This window comes from Ictidomys tridecemlineatus, chromosome 5 (genome assembly GCF_052094955.1).
Source record: "Ictidomys tridecemlineatus isolate mIctTri1 chromosome 5, mIctTri1.hap1, whole genome shotgun sequence".
In the NCBI taxonomy this organism is placed as follows: Eukaryota; Metazoa; Chordata; class Mammalia; order Rodentia; family Sciuridae; genus Ictidomys; species Ictidomys tridecemlineatus.
In genome coordinates, this window is record NC_135481.1 from 14,496,078 (window position 1) to 14,513,974 (window position 17,897).

A 17,897-nucleotide genomic window follows, 5' to 3' on the forward strand; every position below is an offset into this window, starting at 1 on the left:
AAACGATAAAAAATACGTTGCAGACCCATATAATGGTTGTTTACTCTAGATGATTTTGTTCCATTTCAGGCAAAAAATTTCAAGGAAAATAAAGTAAAAATAAAAGGCTGACACCATTCAGCTCCTGGTCTTCCAAAATCTTACTTCACTTAGGCATATGCTTTAAGATACCAGTCCAAAGTTCTTCTCAACAGTGACTCTCTGAATTCATCTCCCATGAACTCTCTGTCTTCTAAAAAGCCTCATTTCTCATACCTCTTTGATTCCCTTATCCCGCTCTGCAGAGTAGTAACTCAACTTCATTCCCTCTCAGACCTGTAGTATGTAACTATAGTACACTCAGGATATCAAAACCTGCATGCCACTCCCAACTAGCACACTTAATCACCAGGAAGTGCCAACTCTGAGTAGGTGTGTTCCACTGGCAGAGTAGCTGTCACAGAGATCCTTCCTCTCTATGCTTATCGCTATGTTAGGAAGTGGTTTATCTTAAGCTACTGGCCATAGAATAAAGAGCTAAAATGAAGATTCCCCCAAGTAGGATGTGAGAACCTATTGTCTGTATTTCCCAGAGCACCTAAAAGTGTACAATGAAATCTGCTGCTCTAAATAGAATGAGTTCAGAAGATTGTTTTAAGAAAAACTCCCAGACATTTGAGGAGATCAAGACAAGGGTTGTGATTTTCTACCCTAATCTAAACCACATTATTAAGGAACATAAAACTAAGCTCCTTGGGTGCGCCTGAAGCTCAATGTTCTTTTGCTTAGTGTAACACTTCCCCTCTGCAATACCCCAAGCTAAACATTGTTAAAACATTTTCTTGCAACTTCTCATCCAGCCAAGCCTGTTGTTTAATAATAAGCAAAGATGCTCCATGTACTGGAATATCACAGAGTACCCTGGGAGAAAAGAAGTTCTAGTCACAGAATAAAAACTAAAGGTCATCCATTATTTGCACTGCATTAAGCACTCATAAATCCATTACTTAAGGCCATCTAGAATGAGTAGATTTATATTGTGGCTTTCAAGGTCTATGAATTACACAGTCATCAATAAAAGACAAGGAGAGAATAGAGAAGAGGTCTTAAAACTTTTCATTTCTTTTTATTTACTGACTGCAAGGTTAGTGGGAGGGGGGAAGTTCTGATCTTGACAACATTTCCCCATGGAGAATTAAGCCAGAGGTGCTGAGATTATTTCATTGTCTTTTTAAGTAATGGAGTCATTAATTCTCATGGATATTGATTAGTGCAGAAAAATACATTACATCCTAATTAATGAGACTGTCTTAGTAAAAGGGGAAATGTTGCATAAAGTTAATTTGATTTTATAAGTGATTTTATTAATGAAAATGGTTTTATATGAAGTTTGAGATAATTTAGTACATTAACAGAATTCAATCAGGGAGCATGTCTATTTGGTAATGCTACATTTTCTTGAAAAAATGAAATGCTAATGGTAAAAAATATACAAAGGAAAGGATGGGTCTTTCCATAAAACAGTTTCTGCCTTGGTGCACAATAAACTGTAAACTAATATAAACTACAAATAAACTATACAAACTATACTGAAATATTAAAATAAACCAAGGGATCCTGGGTGTGAAGCTCAGTGTACAGTGCTTACCTACCATGTGCAAAGCCCTGGTTCAATCCCCAGCAATGCAAAAACCAAACCAAACCAAAACCATGGAGTTTCAATCCTACAGGCAATAGACCCTGGAGGTACACACTGTAGTGATCTCGCTTGTGTGTGTGTATGATAGTGGGAACTGAACCCATGACTTGGGACATGCTAAGCAAGAGCTCTACCACTGAACTATATCCCCAGTCCCATAATCTGGATGTTTTCAGTCTATGGCTTAGCTTTTCACATAGTAAACATTCCTTTTTATAACTCCTTTTTTTCCCCTCCCAGTACTGGGGATTGAACCCAGTAGTGCTCTACTACTGAGTTACATCCATTACCCTTTTTAGTTTTACTTTGAGACAAGGTCTTGCTAAATTGTGATCCTCCTGCCTCAGCCATCAAAGTTTCTGGAATTACAGGTGTATACTTCCGCATCCAGCAATAACTTTTTTTTTTCCTAGCTGTTCATTCTTTAGAGATTTCACTTAGGTGACAGCATTTGTTTATTTACTTATGTAATATTAAAGGTCTGATATATGTTTTTAAAATCCATATTAAAATTTTAAAGGAACACCAGGTGCTATGGATTAACATAAAATTAGCCGACATACACAGTACATAACTTACCTGGAGCAATAAACTGTTTAACATTGGTGAATCTAGATTTATCAGTCACACTGGCCATAAAGCAGCCCTTTGGCACAGTCCAGTCATTAGGTTTGATGTTTCTGTCTCTGTCTTCTGCTGTTTCATACACCTCTATGTGAGGGGGTTTCTCAGTTAGATTCTTGCTGTAATGACTTAACCCATACTGTGCAATCTGGATTGGGTAGAAATAGCCTTGAGGTCCCCATTGTGTAGATAATGGCACCCCTATAAAAAGAGAAACAAAATGAATAGGATTTTACTTCTGAAGAATGTTTTAGGGTTATGAGCAACTTTTGAGCTTTTTATACTGCTTTCATAATTACTAGAAAATTAATTAACCAGATAAAAGTATTCACTCATTATTTGTTGAGAGCAATTTAACATTATCAATTACCTTTTAAAGACTCTTTCAAGTGTCTTACTTTTGCCAAAGATACCATGTTTCATAATTGTCTTTCGTGCATTCAAATTTGTATAATTTAGAAGTATGAAGATGTCACCAAGATTTTATTCTAAATACAAGCCTGAAATTTTAATGTTTGCTTTCTATTTCCTCATCTCTCTCTCCAATGTCAAAGTGTGGTCTGAGAACTAAGTATGTCATCTGATGGTTACAGTATTTGCTTAAAAAGACAGTTATGACTAGGCAACATAAGATACAAAACAAGTGCTTCAATTTTTTTATATCCTTCTTGCTAAAAATTAATTTCTAAGGAGTGTTTTCAAAAATTGAGTTGAAGTTCTATATTTGATCATTGATTCTTGAGATAATTTATTAATAAATTTCTTACAAAATTTTTTAGATGTTTGGTATTAGTCTTTATTTTAGTAATTTCCTACATGGGAACTACAAGAATACACTGCATAGAATACTGTAGTTCTAAAATGAGTGAACAAACATCTAATGGGCACAGCAGACTGGGAATCTACATAATTGCATGTGTTTTAATGCAGTTTCAAAATAATGTTTAAGAAACAAATGATTGCTATGGTTTCAATATGGCATAAGCATGTCCCCCAATGTTTCATGTGTTGGAAACTTGATCTCCAGTTTTATGAATGTGAGAGGTGACAGAATCTTTAAGAAGTAGGACCTAGTAGGAAATAATTAGGACACTAAAGGTGGTGCTCTCAGAAAGAATTAATGTACTGCTTTTGGGACTTTGGTTAGTTTTCATGAGAGGGTTCTCGTTAAAGAGTAAGCCTGGCTCTTCCTATGCCCTGGCTTCCACTTGGTCCTCTTGCTGCAATAGCTCTCTGATGCCATTCATGATGTGACAGGGCCAAGGAGGCCCTGGCCAAAATCAACATAGGCTGTTTTGAGTTTTATCCTCCAAAACTAATAGCTAAATAAATCTCTTTTCTTTAGAAAGTACCCAGCCTCAGGTATCTTGTCATAGCAACAAGATGGACTAATACAGGGACTATATTGGTTATAAATAAATTGTTTAACATCTATATACTCTTTTCAAGTGATAGACCCCCACCAAATTAAAGCAGAATTATCACTTAATAAAAGGTAGATTTATATAAGCTCATATATATTAGTCTACACTAATGTATAACTGGCATAAAACTGAGACTTCCCAATGGAAGTAACATCCTCCAGAGTATTCATAAGAATTTAGTATAATGATAAAGCCTGAATTCATAAATCAGGAGAAAAGATCATTTGAAACATGTTGGGGGAAAAAAATCTAAAATTAGTACCTGACTTATACCATTTTTCAAAATAAAAATCAATTTAGCTGGACTAAAAAAGTTAAATGAGAGGCTGAGGGTGGTATAGCTTAGTAGTATAGAGCACCTGTCCCTCATGTTTGAGGCCTGGGTTTGGTCCCTAGAACTGCAAAACAAAAACAACAAACTAAAAAAGAAAAATAACGAAACTATAAAATTATTAAAGAAAATAAAAATAAAATCCTGGTATAGCAAATGCCTTTCTAAGCATAAAATGAATAAGTCACAAAGTTCAAATTTATATGTTTAATAAACAGAACTAAAATCTTCTAAAATAAATCATAATTAAAAGATAAGCGAATTGAAGAAAGTATCTATTACAAATGCAACAAAGTATTGCTACTCTTAGTATATTATAAATACAAAGTTCTTACAAATACCTGTTTTAAAAACCCTACTACTTGCATTAGAAAAAAACGGGGGAAAGAACATGAAAACATAGTTAGTAGCACAGGAATGATACTTGACCTCACAGTTGTCAAAGGAAGAAAACTATAAGGTCTTTTTGTAAATAACAGATTAAAAACAATGTTCCATGATGGAATTTGAGACAAAAGCACCCTCTTATTATGCTACTGGAAACATGAGGAGGGCTACTACCTTTTTGGAAAACTGTTTGACAAAACATATCAAAAGTTTAATCTGACATGTGGTTAATTATATTCTCTAGAAGGAATATACAACTCTGAGAATATAATTCAAATAGCAATAAAAATTAACAATAAGGTCTGTAACATTATTTACAATAGCAGAAAATTCGGGAATTACCTAAGTATCCAACAAAAGAGAAGGATCTCATATATTACATATATCATGAAATGACCTTACTATGGAATGTTAGACATTGAAATGTCCAATAAATATTTAATTATAAGGAGAAATACTATAATTATAATAAATTGAAATAGCAATATAAAAAATTGACTATGCAGTATGATCCCAATTTGTTTAAAAATGTATATTCACAACAACAGATCAGGAAAAAACACATCAAAATATTAATAATGATTACATTGGCTCTGGGTGTTTTTTACTTTTTCTTTAGAATCTAAGCATCTACTGATTTGGCCATGGATATCTTTGAAATCTATAACCAATTATTACTTTCCTGAATTATTAGATAGTAAGTATCATTAAAACTATGTTAAAGTTTATGAGAAAATATAAAGATCTCCAGTAAATTGACAAAAATGATAATGATTATTTGGGGGTAGTAAGAACATAGTATAGGTAAATTTGTTCCCTTCTCTCTTCTAATCTTTGGTAAATATATTATCTAAAAAAATTAGATAGATACAGTGGTACACATCTGTAATCTTAGAGACTCAAGAGGCTGAGGTAGGAGGATCTTAAGTTTAAAACCAGCCTCAGAACTTAGCAAGGCTCTAAGCAACTTAGTGAGACTAAGCAACCCTGTCTCAAAATAAAAAGGACTCAGTGGTTAGGCATCCCTGGGTTTAATACACAGTACAAAAAAAGATATCATATAAATAGGAAAACACCTGTATCAGAATATGCAGAATATGTAGACTCCTCCAATTTCCAATTTGATGTACACCACTAACTTCAGAGACAATGGCTATATATACTTTTTGAGGGAGTCTGAAGATTGTGCAGAGTTATCTTCTTCTTTTTTTTAATGTTGTAGATGGATACAATACCTTTATTTTATTGATTTATGTAGTGCCGAGGATTGAACCCAGTGCCCCAAGCACGCAAGGCAAGCACTCTACACTGATCCACAACCCCAGCCCCACAAACTTCTTTTCAAAGCAAAAATATAAATTTAAAAGCTGTTTCAACATGATTTTAATAAATTCATATTAAAGTTTAATATTAAAATTGAAATTATATTAAAATCACTGTATAACTAAATGAGGAAAGTGAAATAAAACCTGAACCAATCTCAAAATACCTTGTTTTCCCTGTTCAAATGATATACGTCAACGTCAAATTTAATTTCCTTCTCGTCAATTTCTAGGTTTGAAAGCAAATTCCAAAATGTACTAATAATCCCTCAAGAACAACAACTGCTTCAGGTTTCTAAAGACAATGAAAGATAGCACACACAGACTACAGGAGTTTGGTATAAGTTCAGTGTCGGTGTACTGTCGATTTATCCTGAGGACTTGAAACGTCCTTTCAGAGACCTGTCTAATAAGGTAACAGGACAACACTGGGAAATTGAGGGATCCAAGGGATGCTCTCTCCCTTTCTTATCTCCTCTCATAGTATAATAATGGTGTATTTTAAAGCAAAATTTCTGCTATGTTTTGACCTTACTTGTGAGAATCTTAGATCCTGAGGAAGGTTAATGGAATAGTCCTATATTCAGGTATGATGGTATCTCAACAAAATCAGTCTAGAAAATACAAGTGGAGCAAATAGATACCAACCTTCAACCCCACTTATGCACTTGACTCTGTCTCGGACTTCCACATTGTAGCCTTCAAAGGACATAAATACACCGTCAGGGTGATAAGGGGCTCTCTGTGCATAGACTTTGGAATAGCTATGAGAGAATTCAAACCGATCATAGCCATCATACTGAACCACCTTTCCATAAACATCAAAGTATTTTTCTACCCAAGTGAATGGAAGAAAGACTTCGTTCCCCTCTCGTCTCCCTTTAATTGTGTGTTCATCATTTATGAGACAGTCAATTTCTTCATATTTGAGTCCTAACACCTTGCTTCCCCCATTATTATTGAAGCCCCCAACGACAGGGGGTGCTTTCTGCTGCTCCTGAGGGAATGCCTCCTCAGATTGCTGTTTGGCCATGTGGTTCACATAGTGGTTACTCTCAGATGCTGCTGCTCTTTTCTCTAATCCATCCACTCTGAAGCCACTACTCAAGTGCCGTGGAAACTGGATTGCTTTGTCACTGGAACACTTATTCCACAAAAGTACTGTGACCAAAGTGAAGAGTGCACAGATGATAATCAAAGTCTTATAGTTGACCCGAGCTGCCAAGCAACGCATATTCAGACCATACCTATGGAGGCAAGAAGAAAAATGTATGCAAAGATGTTAATATTGAGATTTCATAAGATAACATTTTCTTCATTTTTAAAATGTTCAACAACATTAGGATTATTAAATGCAAGCAATCTGATGAGATTTAAAATTACTAACTCAAACTTTCAGCAGGAACAAATAAGAGTTAAGAGGTACTCCCTCTATGGTAAAATACTAAGTTAACATAATCCTCTAAAGCAGAGATATCCAAATTTTTTTAGTTTGTGTTCCCTTGGTGTCTTGGTAATTTTTCAAAATGCCTCCTAAGCATCATCTTATAGTTCCATCTTATAGAAACATCTTATAGTTCCATTTTTTAAGTAGTCAAAATCAAACAATTTTAGTATTTATGCCCTAATATCTTAGCTGCCTGAAAAACAACAGACCTTTACAAGGAAAACAGTGACATCCGTGTTGCCAAACCTAACAGTGAATTTTTAGTGCCTATCCTACTTTGATCTCTCAGTAGCAGAAAAGTCAATAATTTTTCCTTCCTGAAACACTTTCTTCCCATGGTTTCTAAGGTACCATTCTTTCTTTGTTCTCCTTATATCCCACAGAGGTTTGCTTTTCCTTGGTCTTGCTGGAGGCTTCCTTCTTACCTCCCTGATGCTGTAAATGTTAGAAAGCCTTAGGGTCCCAGCCCTCAGACTTCTTTCTCTCTATTAGCCCCTAAGTTATGTTACCCAACCTCATGCTTTTAAATACAATTTCTATGCTGACTATCCCAAGTTCTATATTTAGGTCAGACCTTTCATTGGAACTGCAGGTTCATATATTCAAGTAATTGGTATCTTTACTGAGGTCAAATAGAATTCTGAAATGTAGCTCACAAAACTTAACTCCTAATCTTTTCCTTCAATTTGCTCTTCTTTTTCTATAGCTTAAACTAAAACTTTGACTCCTCTTTTGCTCACTCCATATCCAGTCAGTCAGGAAATCCTGTTGACTCTACTTTTAAACTATATCCGAAATCTGACTTCATTTCACCAATTCCACTATTACCACTTTGTCAGAGCCACTGTCATTTTTCACATAGAATAAATACTTCAGTGATATTCAAAACTGGTCTCTGCTTCTACCCCTGCCATACTACTCCACCCCGAGTCTATTCTCAACTTAGCAGTCAGAATGATGCTTTTAAATTTAAGCAAGATGATGTCACTGCAGTCCTGATGGGAGGAGAATTTGATGCTGTTGGCCTTGCTGGCCATATGCTGTACCAGCCAGTCAGGATCACAATGCAGATGTCACTGGGAAACATGAGAAATTGTGTTAGTTATGTGTGTAATGTAAGGAACACCTCAGCTTGCTGAGAGGGGAGCCAGGAGGTTGATTGATATTTGTCACAGTCACTCTGTAATTTATTGTATAGTATGAATCCCCAACTATTTATTTTATTCTATAACCTTCTTTGAATTTTTCCTACAATAAACCTTTTTAGCAGCAATGATTGATATATATATATATATATAAATGGAAGTATTTAATGAAAAATCAAATGCTGACTTTTGGTTTCTTAAGAAAGCTGATAGTGAATATGTACCTCATTCATTTCTTTTAATTCCAAGAGAAGGTGAACCTTGAGCCATAACTGTCTAAAAACAACTTTACTTTCAATATTTTGGCAGGATACAAATTCCTTGGTTGCATATTATTTTCTTTCAAAATGCTGTAGGCAATACTTAACTGTTTTAAAACATTAATGCTTACTGAAGAGAGGTTTGATTTTAGTCTTTCAACTGTCACTTCATAAATAATTTCCTTCTGAATCAGTTTATCCTAGGAATTCTGCAGCTTTAAGAGGCTGTGCCATGGTATAATGTTTGATTCTCTACTTCTGCACTTTCTGAGCCCTTTCAATTTGAAAACTTGTGCCCTTCTATTCTTGTTTATTGGATGTGGTATCTCCTTGCAACTCTGTATATTACAAGTTCTTTTTAAAAAATAAAGTTCTCTATGATTACTTCTATTTTTCTCCACTGATAATTTTTCAAAACGGCAATTTTTCTGGTTATTTCGTCTTTTTCATGCCATTAGCTTTCCTCATTTGCCTGGTAATCTTTGGTTACTCAATCATATTTAAGACAAAATGACATTAGTCAACATAGGTTTCATTTCTTATTGTGAAGATGGTCTGTTTTTGTTGTTGTTGTTTTTTCCAGATTGTTCTCCTGAAAGGGATAAAAGGAGAGAGAACTCTATGTGGGCTGGGCACAAGCTGACAGCAGCAGTGTTCCTCTAGGAGGAGTGGGTGGGAGGACAGCAGACCTAAATGCCATACCAAAGATGGCTTTTCTTCTTTTGTTCTGGGAACGTACATGCACTTTAGAAGCCCATAGTCTTTCCCAATTTCTCTAAAGAAAATCTCCCTGGTGTTTTACCTGGATTCATGCCAGCAATCTCTAGTCCAAATGCAGGGATGGAAGAAGTATGGGGAGGCAAAGAGAAGGTACAGTTGGCCCTTCTGGTGCCCAACAAAGGTCCAGAAATCTGCCCAACTATCATCCTTTGGTAGTCTTCCTATTTACTATTCTTGGTTTATTAATTATTTCCATAGATTTTATTTCAGTGCGAAATTAGGAGGGAAAGGAAGCAAGGATTTGGTTTGTATTGAAAAATCATAAACAGATTTTAAAAGTTGAAAATTCAATCCAGGTTGAGTATCCAAAATGGTTGGGCCAAGAAGTGTTTAGGATTTCTACAGGTTTGGGGATATCTGCATAAACATAAACATAAAGACATTATCTTGAGCATGGGACCCAAATATAATCACAAAATTCATTTATGTTTAATATTAATCTTATACACAAAGCCTGAATATAATTTTATACAATATTTTAAATAATTTTGTGTATGAAGCAGTTTCACGGTATGGAATTTCCACTTGAGGCATCATATCAGTGTTCAACATTTTACATTTTGAAGCATTTAGGACTTCTGTTTTTTTCTTTTAAAATTTTTCTTCCCAGTGCTAGGGGTTGAATTCAAGGCCTCATGCTTGCTAGGCCAGCACTCTACCACTGAGCTACATCCCTTGACCCAGGATTTTACATTTTTAGATTAAGGATATCCAATCTGTAATGTATTTTATTACTTGCATTATTAGATGAGAAAATGTGTTAAATGCTCAAAAACCATAATGCAGTACAAGCAAACCTTCAAAGGCTATGTATTTACAAACTGAGGATACTGTAGTAGAAGGCAAACTGATAATGCTAAATGGTATTTACTTTTTAAAAATCCCTTACCAAAACCACTAATGTCAATATTTGAATAATGTATCAACTATGCCTACTAACATTTTGACCAATTAAAATAGAAATATAGTTTTTTGTTCCATCTTTGAGAAGTATCTTTTTGCCACTACTCAAATGAGAGTAACTCTGATTATAGAGCAAGGTTATCTTTTTTTTAAAATTTATTTTTTAGTTCTCAGCATCTTTATTTTATTTTTTTATGCGGTGCTGAGGATTGAGCCCAGCGCCAGGCAAGCGCGCTACCACTTGAGCCACATCCCCAGCCCAAAGAAGGTTATCTTTATAAAGAAAAATTAACACTTAAAAACTTTCAGCAACCCTTAAGCTGCTATTTGTATCTGACACCATTCCTTACTAAAAGCAATTGAGACTTCTTATGAGAAATGGATAATTCTAGGTGTTGGGCTGGGATACCTTGCCAGGGCAGAACAAAAAAGCTTTCAAATGCCAACAGAGTCACAATCCAGGGATCAAAAAAGCAGTAAGGGATAGAATAAAGTTGGAAAAAAATGTTAATAACTGCTAAATCTGACTAACAGATACACTGAGGTTCACTATATTATTTCATATACTTTATGTGCTATGTGTGTGTGTTTGTGCGTGTATAACTGGAATTTATCCAGAGGCCTTCTACCACTGAGCTCCACTACCAGACCTTTTTGTTTTTTGAGACAGGGTCTGACTAAGTTGCAGAGGCTGGCCTCAAACTTGTTATCCTCCTGTCTTATGACTCTCGAGTCACTGGATAACAGGCATGCGCCATCGTACACAGCTTATACTTTATGTTTAAGCATCTCCATAATTTACAAATATAGAGGCATAACAAAAAAAACTCATCCTGGGAGGCTCCCATCCCTATTTGTTAAAACTATGAGAATGATGCCTGAAATTGGATGAACTACACTTAGTCAATAATAATCTATGAGTCTACAAAAATATTTGACAAGACCAGATAAAAACTTAGGTAATCTTAGCTAGTGAATATTGGTAATTAAGTAATAGAATTTATTTATTTGTTTTGCTTCTGCAGGAGCAATTATATTTCAGAACAAACTAATAGCCCAGTCAATATACTAATCTATTTTACGGAAAGACAAAAATGTAGAAGGAAAAAAATCAGAAAATTAACTTATGCAGTCCTTCATGAAATTACTGATTCAGGCAAGTGTTGTATTCAGGTATATGCTTTCTATGACTTAAAGATTCACAGTGTGCAAGTAACACCAAACATATTTTCTGTTGAATGGAGAAAAAGATAAAACTCTACAATAAAGGGATCAGCCCCTTAAACCAATTCAGTGGTCAATTTTGGTTTAATTAATGGTGACTTATCCAGACACTGTGACTCTTTTTTGACTTGGTTCTGTCAGATCTTAAGATTTAATTTCTAGTTAACAGAAAATACAGTGAACAGAGGAACTAAATGAAGAAATAACCAAAAACATCTGGGAAGTGAGACATCCTGTGGTATAGTAGGCTTTAGCTCCTTGAGTAAATTAAGGATATGTGAAAGGAGACTGGTTAGATTTTTTTTTTTTTAAAGACACTTAAGTATATATCCATCAGGTGTCAAACATGGTCCTAGCTTCGGAATTTTGAAGATACTAAGATAAACAAACAAACAAAAAATTCAAAGAGTTTACCAAATAACACATTTAGTATGATCTCACTTTAATAAGCAATGCATAGATAAGTCTTTATTTTCTAAATTTATGTCACATTTGTTGAGTTTTTAATAAAAATATGCAAAATTACAAAGGGCAAATTCAATTTTGCTAAAATATTGAAAGAAATGTAAACCTTAAGTTTAAAATGTCTAGAAATATTTAATTGTCAAAACAGACATTTTCATGGAGGGAGAATGATAGGGAGATGAATGGAGGATGGAGACCCACTGACTGTTGACATGCAGTATTCACTACCAAACAGACTTACCTAAATAAATGTAAATTCAACAATTTTATTATAATGTTGCCAAATTATAGAAAACGGACTACAGATACTTTCAAATTTCAAAAGGTAGATTGCATGGACATTCTGATAGAGACAAATAATAGCAACTTTTAAACTTAGTAATCAGAGTTTTCTGATGAGTGGTGCCAAGATTCCTACTTACTTTAAAGCTTTTGCCATATCTATGAACTAGATTAATCATTTAAATAAAACAAAATTCCATAAAATCAACCTTGAAACCCACCTATTACAGACCCTATAGATTTATTTGTTTAAAACTAAGTAAAAATTGGATTTAGTAACTTTGGAGATCTAAAACAGAAAACAGTATTTGGTAAGCATCATAAAATAACTGGAACAATTTCTTTGTGGACATAGCAAAAATTAGGGAGAGTAAAATACAACTCTTAGTTTTCTTTTGGGAGAGCAAATTGATATAATTTGCAATTCAAAGAAATTTTCTGTGATTCCTTTTCAGATTCATTTTTCTAACTGAATATTTCAAGGAAGTATTAAATTAGTAAACATCAGGAACTATGGCTATCATCATGAGTTTTCAAAATATGAAGGCTGTATTTCAGTAAAGAATAATCTTTTAATAATTTTTTAAAAGAATGTATTTAAAGAAATTTGTCATTGGTTTTTCTGAATAAAAGAGATCAAGACTTGCTTGCTCATTATTCTATCTTATTTACATATCTAAACATTGATATATTTTAAAACTCCTTGATATTGAGAAAATAGAAGGCAATAATAATTGTTCAGAAAATAAACAAATAGATTGGTTCAATCAGCATCTTTCAACATTTTCTATGTAGCATGTAAGGCACTATCCATGCACCTAAATAAATATAATAATGCCATAAAAACTGTTAAAAAGTTATGTAGAATGTGCTATGAAACACAAAACTCTCCCTTTTGAAAGTGTCTGGGAAAGCTTCAAGGTAGACTGCATAGAAAACTGACAGCCACTGTATACTACCAATCTACACATTTGTTCCTGCCATTCCCTCTGCCTGGCACTTTATTTCCCCTGATATCCAGTTCACTGGCTTCCTTACTTCATTCAGGTCACTGTTTAAATTTATCATAAATGCCTTCCGTGACCTCTCTATCTAAAATGGCAGATCTCGCTCCATCATTCTCTAGGTCCTTACTCAGTTTGATTTATTACATACTTAGATTATTATCTATCTCTGATTCACTAGAATTTAAGTTCCACAAGGGCTAGAATTTTGCTTCTCCCATTCACTGCTATATTTCTAGTGCCTAGAATTGTGTCTTGCTCACTGGAGGCCTTCATTAAGGTTTGTTGAATGATGGAACATTGTTAAATATGCAATTTTTTTTCCTTTAAAAGCAGTCATCTGAACTAGATGACTATGTTAGGCAACTTTGTATTTTCCTCCATATTTAGGTATAGGAAATCATAATCCAAATTAAAAAAATGAACATAACTGAGATGTTATGTGCTGGCCAATTTACTGCTGTTTACGGTTTGTTACACCAAAATTTTACATTATACAGTCAACTGGTTAAATATTCAGCAATAGGTCAAACTTGAAGAGATTCACTAAAGAGAACAAAGACAAAACCAAGATTATAATTTAAATATGTTTAAAAAAAACCCCACCGTTTTGTGTTTTTCTCCTTTTACAGATGATGAATCTAAAGTTTGTGATGTTAAGTAACTGACTAAGGTCACATTATTATTTGATGGTTCAGATAACTAGTATTGAGAAGGAATCTGAATTCAGGCTTGTTTGTTTGACTCTTAAAGCCTGTGCTCTAATGTGTCATAGGGTATTTGGGGCAGATATACAAATACTGTATTTTAAAAACTGAATGCTGCCCCTTCTCCAGAATTTATAACAGGTTGCCAGATAGTGAATTAAACTCAGACATTAAGAGGTACTGTTTTAGACTTCAGAACACTAAAGAAAGAAATTAAAGAAGACTTTAGAAGAAAAGATCTCCCATGCTCTTAAATAGGCAAAATTAATAGTCAAAATGGCCATGCCACCCCAAAGCGTTATACTGATTCAATGCAATTCCAATTAAAATCCCAGCATCATTCTCTATAGAAACAGAAAAAGAAATCATGAGATTCATTTGGAAAACTAAGAGACCCAGAATAGCCAGAGAAATCCCCAGTAAGAAGAGTGAAACGGGAGGCATCACAATACCAGACCTTAAACTATACTACAAAGCTACAGAAACAAAATCAGCATGATATTGGCACCAAAATAGACATGTAGACCAAAGGTACAGAATAGAAGACACAGAGAAAACTCACAAAAGTACAGTTATTTCATACTAGACGAAGGCACAAAAAACATGCATCGGAGAAAAGATAGCCTCTTCAAAAAATGGTGCTAGGAGAACTGGAAATCCATTTGCAGCAAAATGAAAATAACTCCCTATCTCTTACCAGGCACAAAACTCAATTTAAAGTGGATCAAGGACCTAGGAATAAAAATACAGACACCCTGAGCCTAATAGAGAAAAAAGTAGACCCAAATCTATATCATGTCAGATTAGGCCCCGATTTCCTTAACAAGACTCCTAAAGTGCAAGAAATAAAATCAAGAAGAACCAAATGAGATGGTATCAAACTAAAAAGCTTCTTCTCAGCAAAAGAAACAATCAATGAAGAGAACACAGAGCGTACATTTGGGGAGCAAATTTTTGCCACATACACGTCAGACAGAGAGCACTAATCTCCAAGATATACACAGAACTCAAAAAACTTAACCCCAAACAACCCAATCAATAAATGGGCTAAGGAGCCGAAAACACACTTCTCAGAAGAAGATGTACATTCAATCAACAAATACATGAAAAAATATTCAATGTCTCTAGTAATTAGACAAACGCAAATCAAAACTACTCTAAGATTTCATCTCATGCCAATCAGAATGACAGTTATCAAGAATACAGACAACAATAAGTGTTGGCGAAAATGTGGGGGGAAAAGCCATACTCATACATTGCTGGTGGGATTGCAAATTGGTACAACCAATCTGGAAAGCAGTATGGAGATTCCTTAGAAAACTTGGAAAGGAACAACCATTTGACCCAGCTATCCCACTCCTTGGTCTATACCCAAAGGACTTAAAATTAGCATACTGCAGTAACATAGCCACAGCAATGTTCATAGCAGCTTAATTCACAATAGCTAAACTATGGAAGCAACCTAGATGCTCTTCAAGAGATGAATAGATAAAGAAACTGTGGTATATATACACAATAGAATATTGCGCAGCATTAAAACAGAATAAAATCATGGCATTTGCAGGTAAATGGATGGAGTTGGAGAATATCATGCTAAGTGAAGTTAGCCAATGCCATAAAACTAAAAGCCAAATGTTCTCTCATTGATAAGTGGATGCTGATCCAAAATGGGGAGCGGGGAGGCATGGGAAAAATGGAGGAACTTTGGGTGAAGGGGAGGGAGGGTGGGGAGAGTACAAGTGGGCAGGAAAAATGGTGGAATGAGATGGACATCATTATCCTAGATTCATGTAAGACTGCACATAGGGTGTACCGTTACATGGTATACAGCCAGAGAAATAAAAAGTTGTGCTGCAATTGTGTAAATAAATCAAAATGCATTTTGGTGTCATATATACCTAATTAAAATAAATTAGAAAAAAAAGAGGTACTGTTTTAGGTGAAGCTGAATTCTAACTTTGAGCCAATAATTCAGAGTGGTAAAATACAATTGTAAGAACAACCCAAGGTTAGTCTGCTTTACATTCCCTGTAATTAACTTGTTTTTCTCCCTGCCTGGATGCCTGATGATAATGATGACTATTTGAACAAGGGAAAGAACAAAATTAAATCAGAATAAGCTTAGTTATCAGTCTCTTTTTGTTAGATGTTCCTGCTATTTGGCAACAAGCCTATTTGAATTTCAGGTACAGGTCATCCTTCATCTTAGTTTTTTCCTACAGTGTTTAATAATTGTTCCTGTTCAGTTAGTTCTGTCTCTTCCAGAATATCAACTTTATACATTGGATCTCTTTGTTATTCATGTCTACCATATTTTCCTTTTTATCTCCTCTCTCCTTTTCCTCTGAACTTTAGGGAGGTTTCTCAAACTTGTATCGAATATCATGAATTTGCTTCTGGTGTACATTTTTAGGTATTGCATATTCAATTTCTATTCTATTGTTTCTTATCTGAATACTGTATTTTTAGTTTCCTTCTTATTGTTCCTTATTTTTTTAATGTAATGCTCTTTAATTTATGCCTTTCCATTAGCTAGCTTTCCCCATTTCACTCCAGACTACCATCTGTGAATTCATTTTCCACATCTCATTCCATAGACTCTACTTTTCATTTATTTTTAATTTTTATTTTTGGTGGTACTGGGGATTGAACCTAGGGCCTTGGGTATAATAGGGAAGTGCTCTACCATGAAGCTACATTCTTAGCCCTTTTTGTTTTCTTTTGAGACAGGGTCTCACCAGGATGCCCATGCTGGCCTTGAACTTATAGATTCTTCAGCCTTAGCTTCTTGAGTAGCTGGTATTGCCCAGCAGACTCCACCAATTTTTAAATCTGCAAATAAAAAATGCTTTCTAAAATTTTTAATACTAAAGTAAATCTTCATATTAAGAGTGTATGCTTTTGTCCTGTATTAAGTGCTACATTTCTCTTTCTTCATGATTTCAGAATCTTATATTGCATCCCTCCAGTACTTCCTATAAGCCAAAGACTAGATCTAGAGGTTTCATAAATATAGGGTTTTTTCATGAGAGATGTGAATTTCACCAGGAAGTATATGTCCAATTGTCTCTTTTTGTGATGTTATGATGAATCCTTGTGTTCAAGTGTCATTAGCCTAATCCAGTCATTATAAAGCTCTCTATTCAGCTAATAGTTCTATCAGTCCTTCTTAATATATTAGTTGGAATACTTTGGAAAGAAACCTTGCCAGCTACATGGTTACCCTGAGATCACATAGTTGTACAAGAAATACAGAATTAATGATTGAATCTTTCCTTTACCAATTTTCAAAATAATGGATTGGATCCTTAATAACTTCCAAAACAGCTTTTAAAAACAGTAATATATATACTCACAGATTTTTAACATACTTGATATATTTTAATCTACTGCAATAATGCTTTGTAATGTTCAAATTATCCTATCTTTAGCCAATGTGAATCTCTTCAAGTTGTCCTCTAAGTCCTCTGATAAATCCAACTGTTTTCTGAAGGCTTTCCTGTTATCTTGTATTACAAGACATCCCAGGTTCATTATATACACTTCCTGCCAAAGATTTAACAGCCATTCTTCAGAGTTCTAGTTTCTTTTACTGTGAACCTTGGAAAGAAAACCTTCTAGATTATGTCTGTTTGAGATTTCTTGATATTTCTGTATTACAGGTACATGAATACCAACTTTCCCATGTTCCTTCTGCTAGCATGCCATTTTTAGTTGTTTCAATGGCACTAAAGGTAAGGTGAGAGAGAGAGTCAGATGCCTGTGCCCACCCACAATGCTATCTGAATCTGTGAGGGCTAGTTTTTGTTGCTAGATATATATATCAAAAATAAACTATTATATGTTCTAGTCATTGTTATTTTCACTCAGAAAACTCCAAAATAGGCAGTCTGTAACTTTGGATGTAGCTACAT

General features: G+C 34.5%; 1 protein-coding gene across 5 annotated transcripts in view; it reads right to left on the bottom strand.

Moving 5' to 3' along the window:
- The window catches only part of Glce (glucuronic acid epimerase), a 107,008-nt gene that overhangs the window by 8,610 nt on the left and 80,501 nt on the right, over window positions 1-17,897 (bottom strand). For 3 of the 5 annotated variants that reach the window (XR_013438718.1, XM_078049390.1, XM_078049391.1), the window contains 2 exons: window positions 6,415-7,013; window positions 2,258-2,503 (listed from right to left, as the gene is read on the bottom strand). Coding sequence is in view for 4 of the 5 variants with exons in the window: in XM_078049390.1 (XP_077905516.1) it covers window positions 2,258-2,503; window positions 6,415-7,000 (832 nt within the window). In the remaining variant the exon portion in view is untranslated. Of the gene's footprint in view, window positions 1-2,257; window positions 2,504-5,520; window positions 6,388-6,414; window positions 7,014-17,897 lie in introns of those variants that run through there. The other 2 variants (XM_078049393.1, XM_078049392.1) reach the window with 2 other exon arrangements.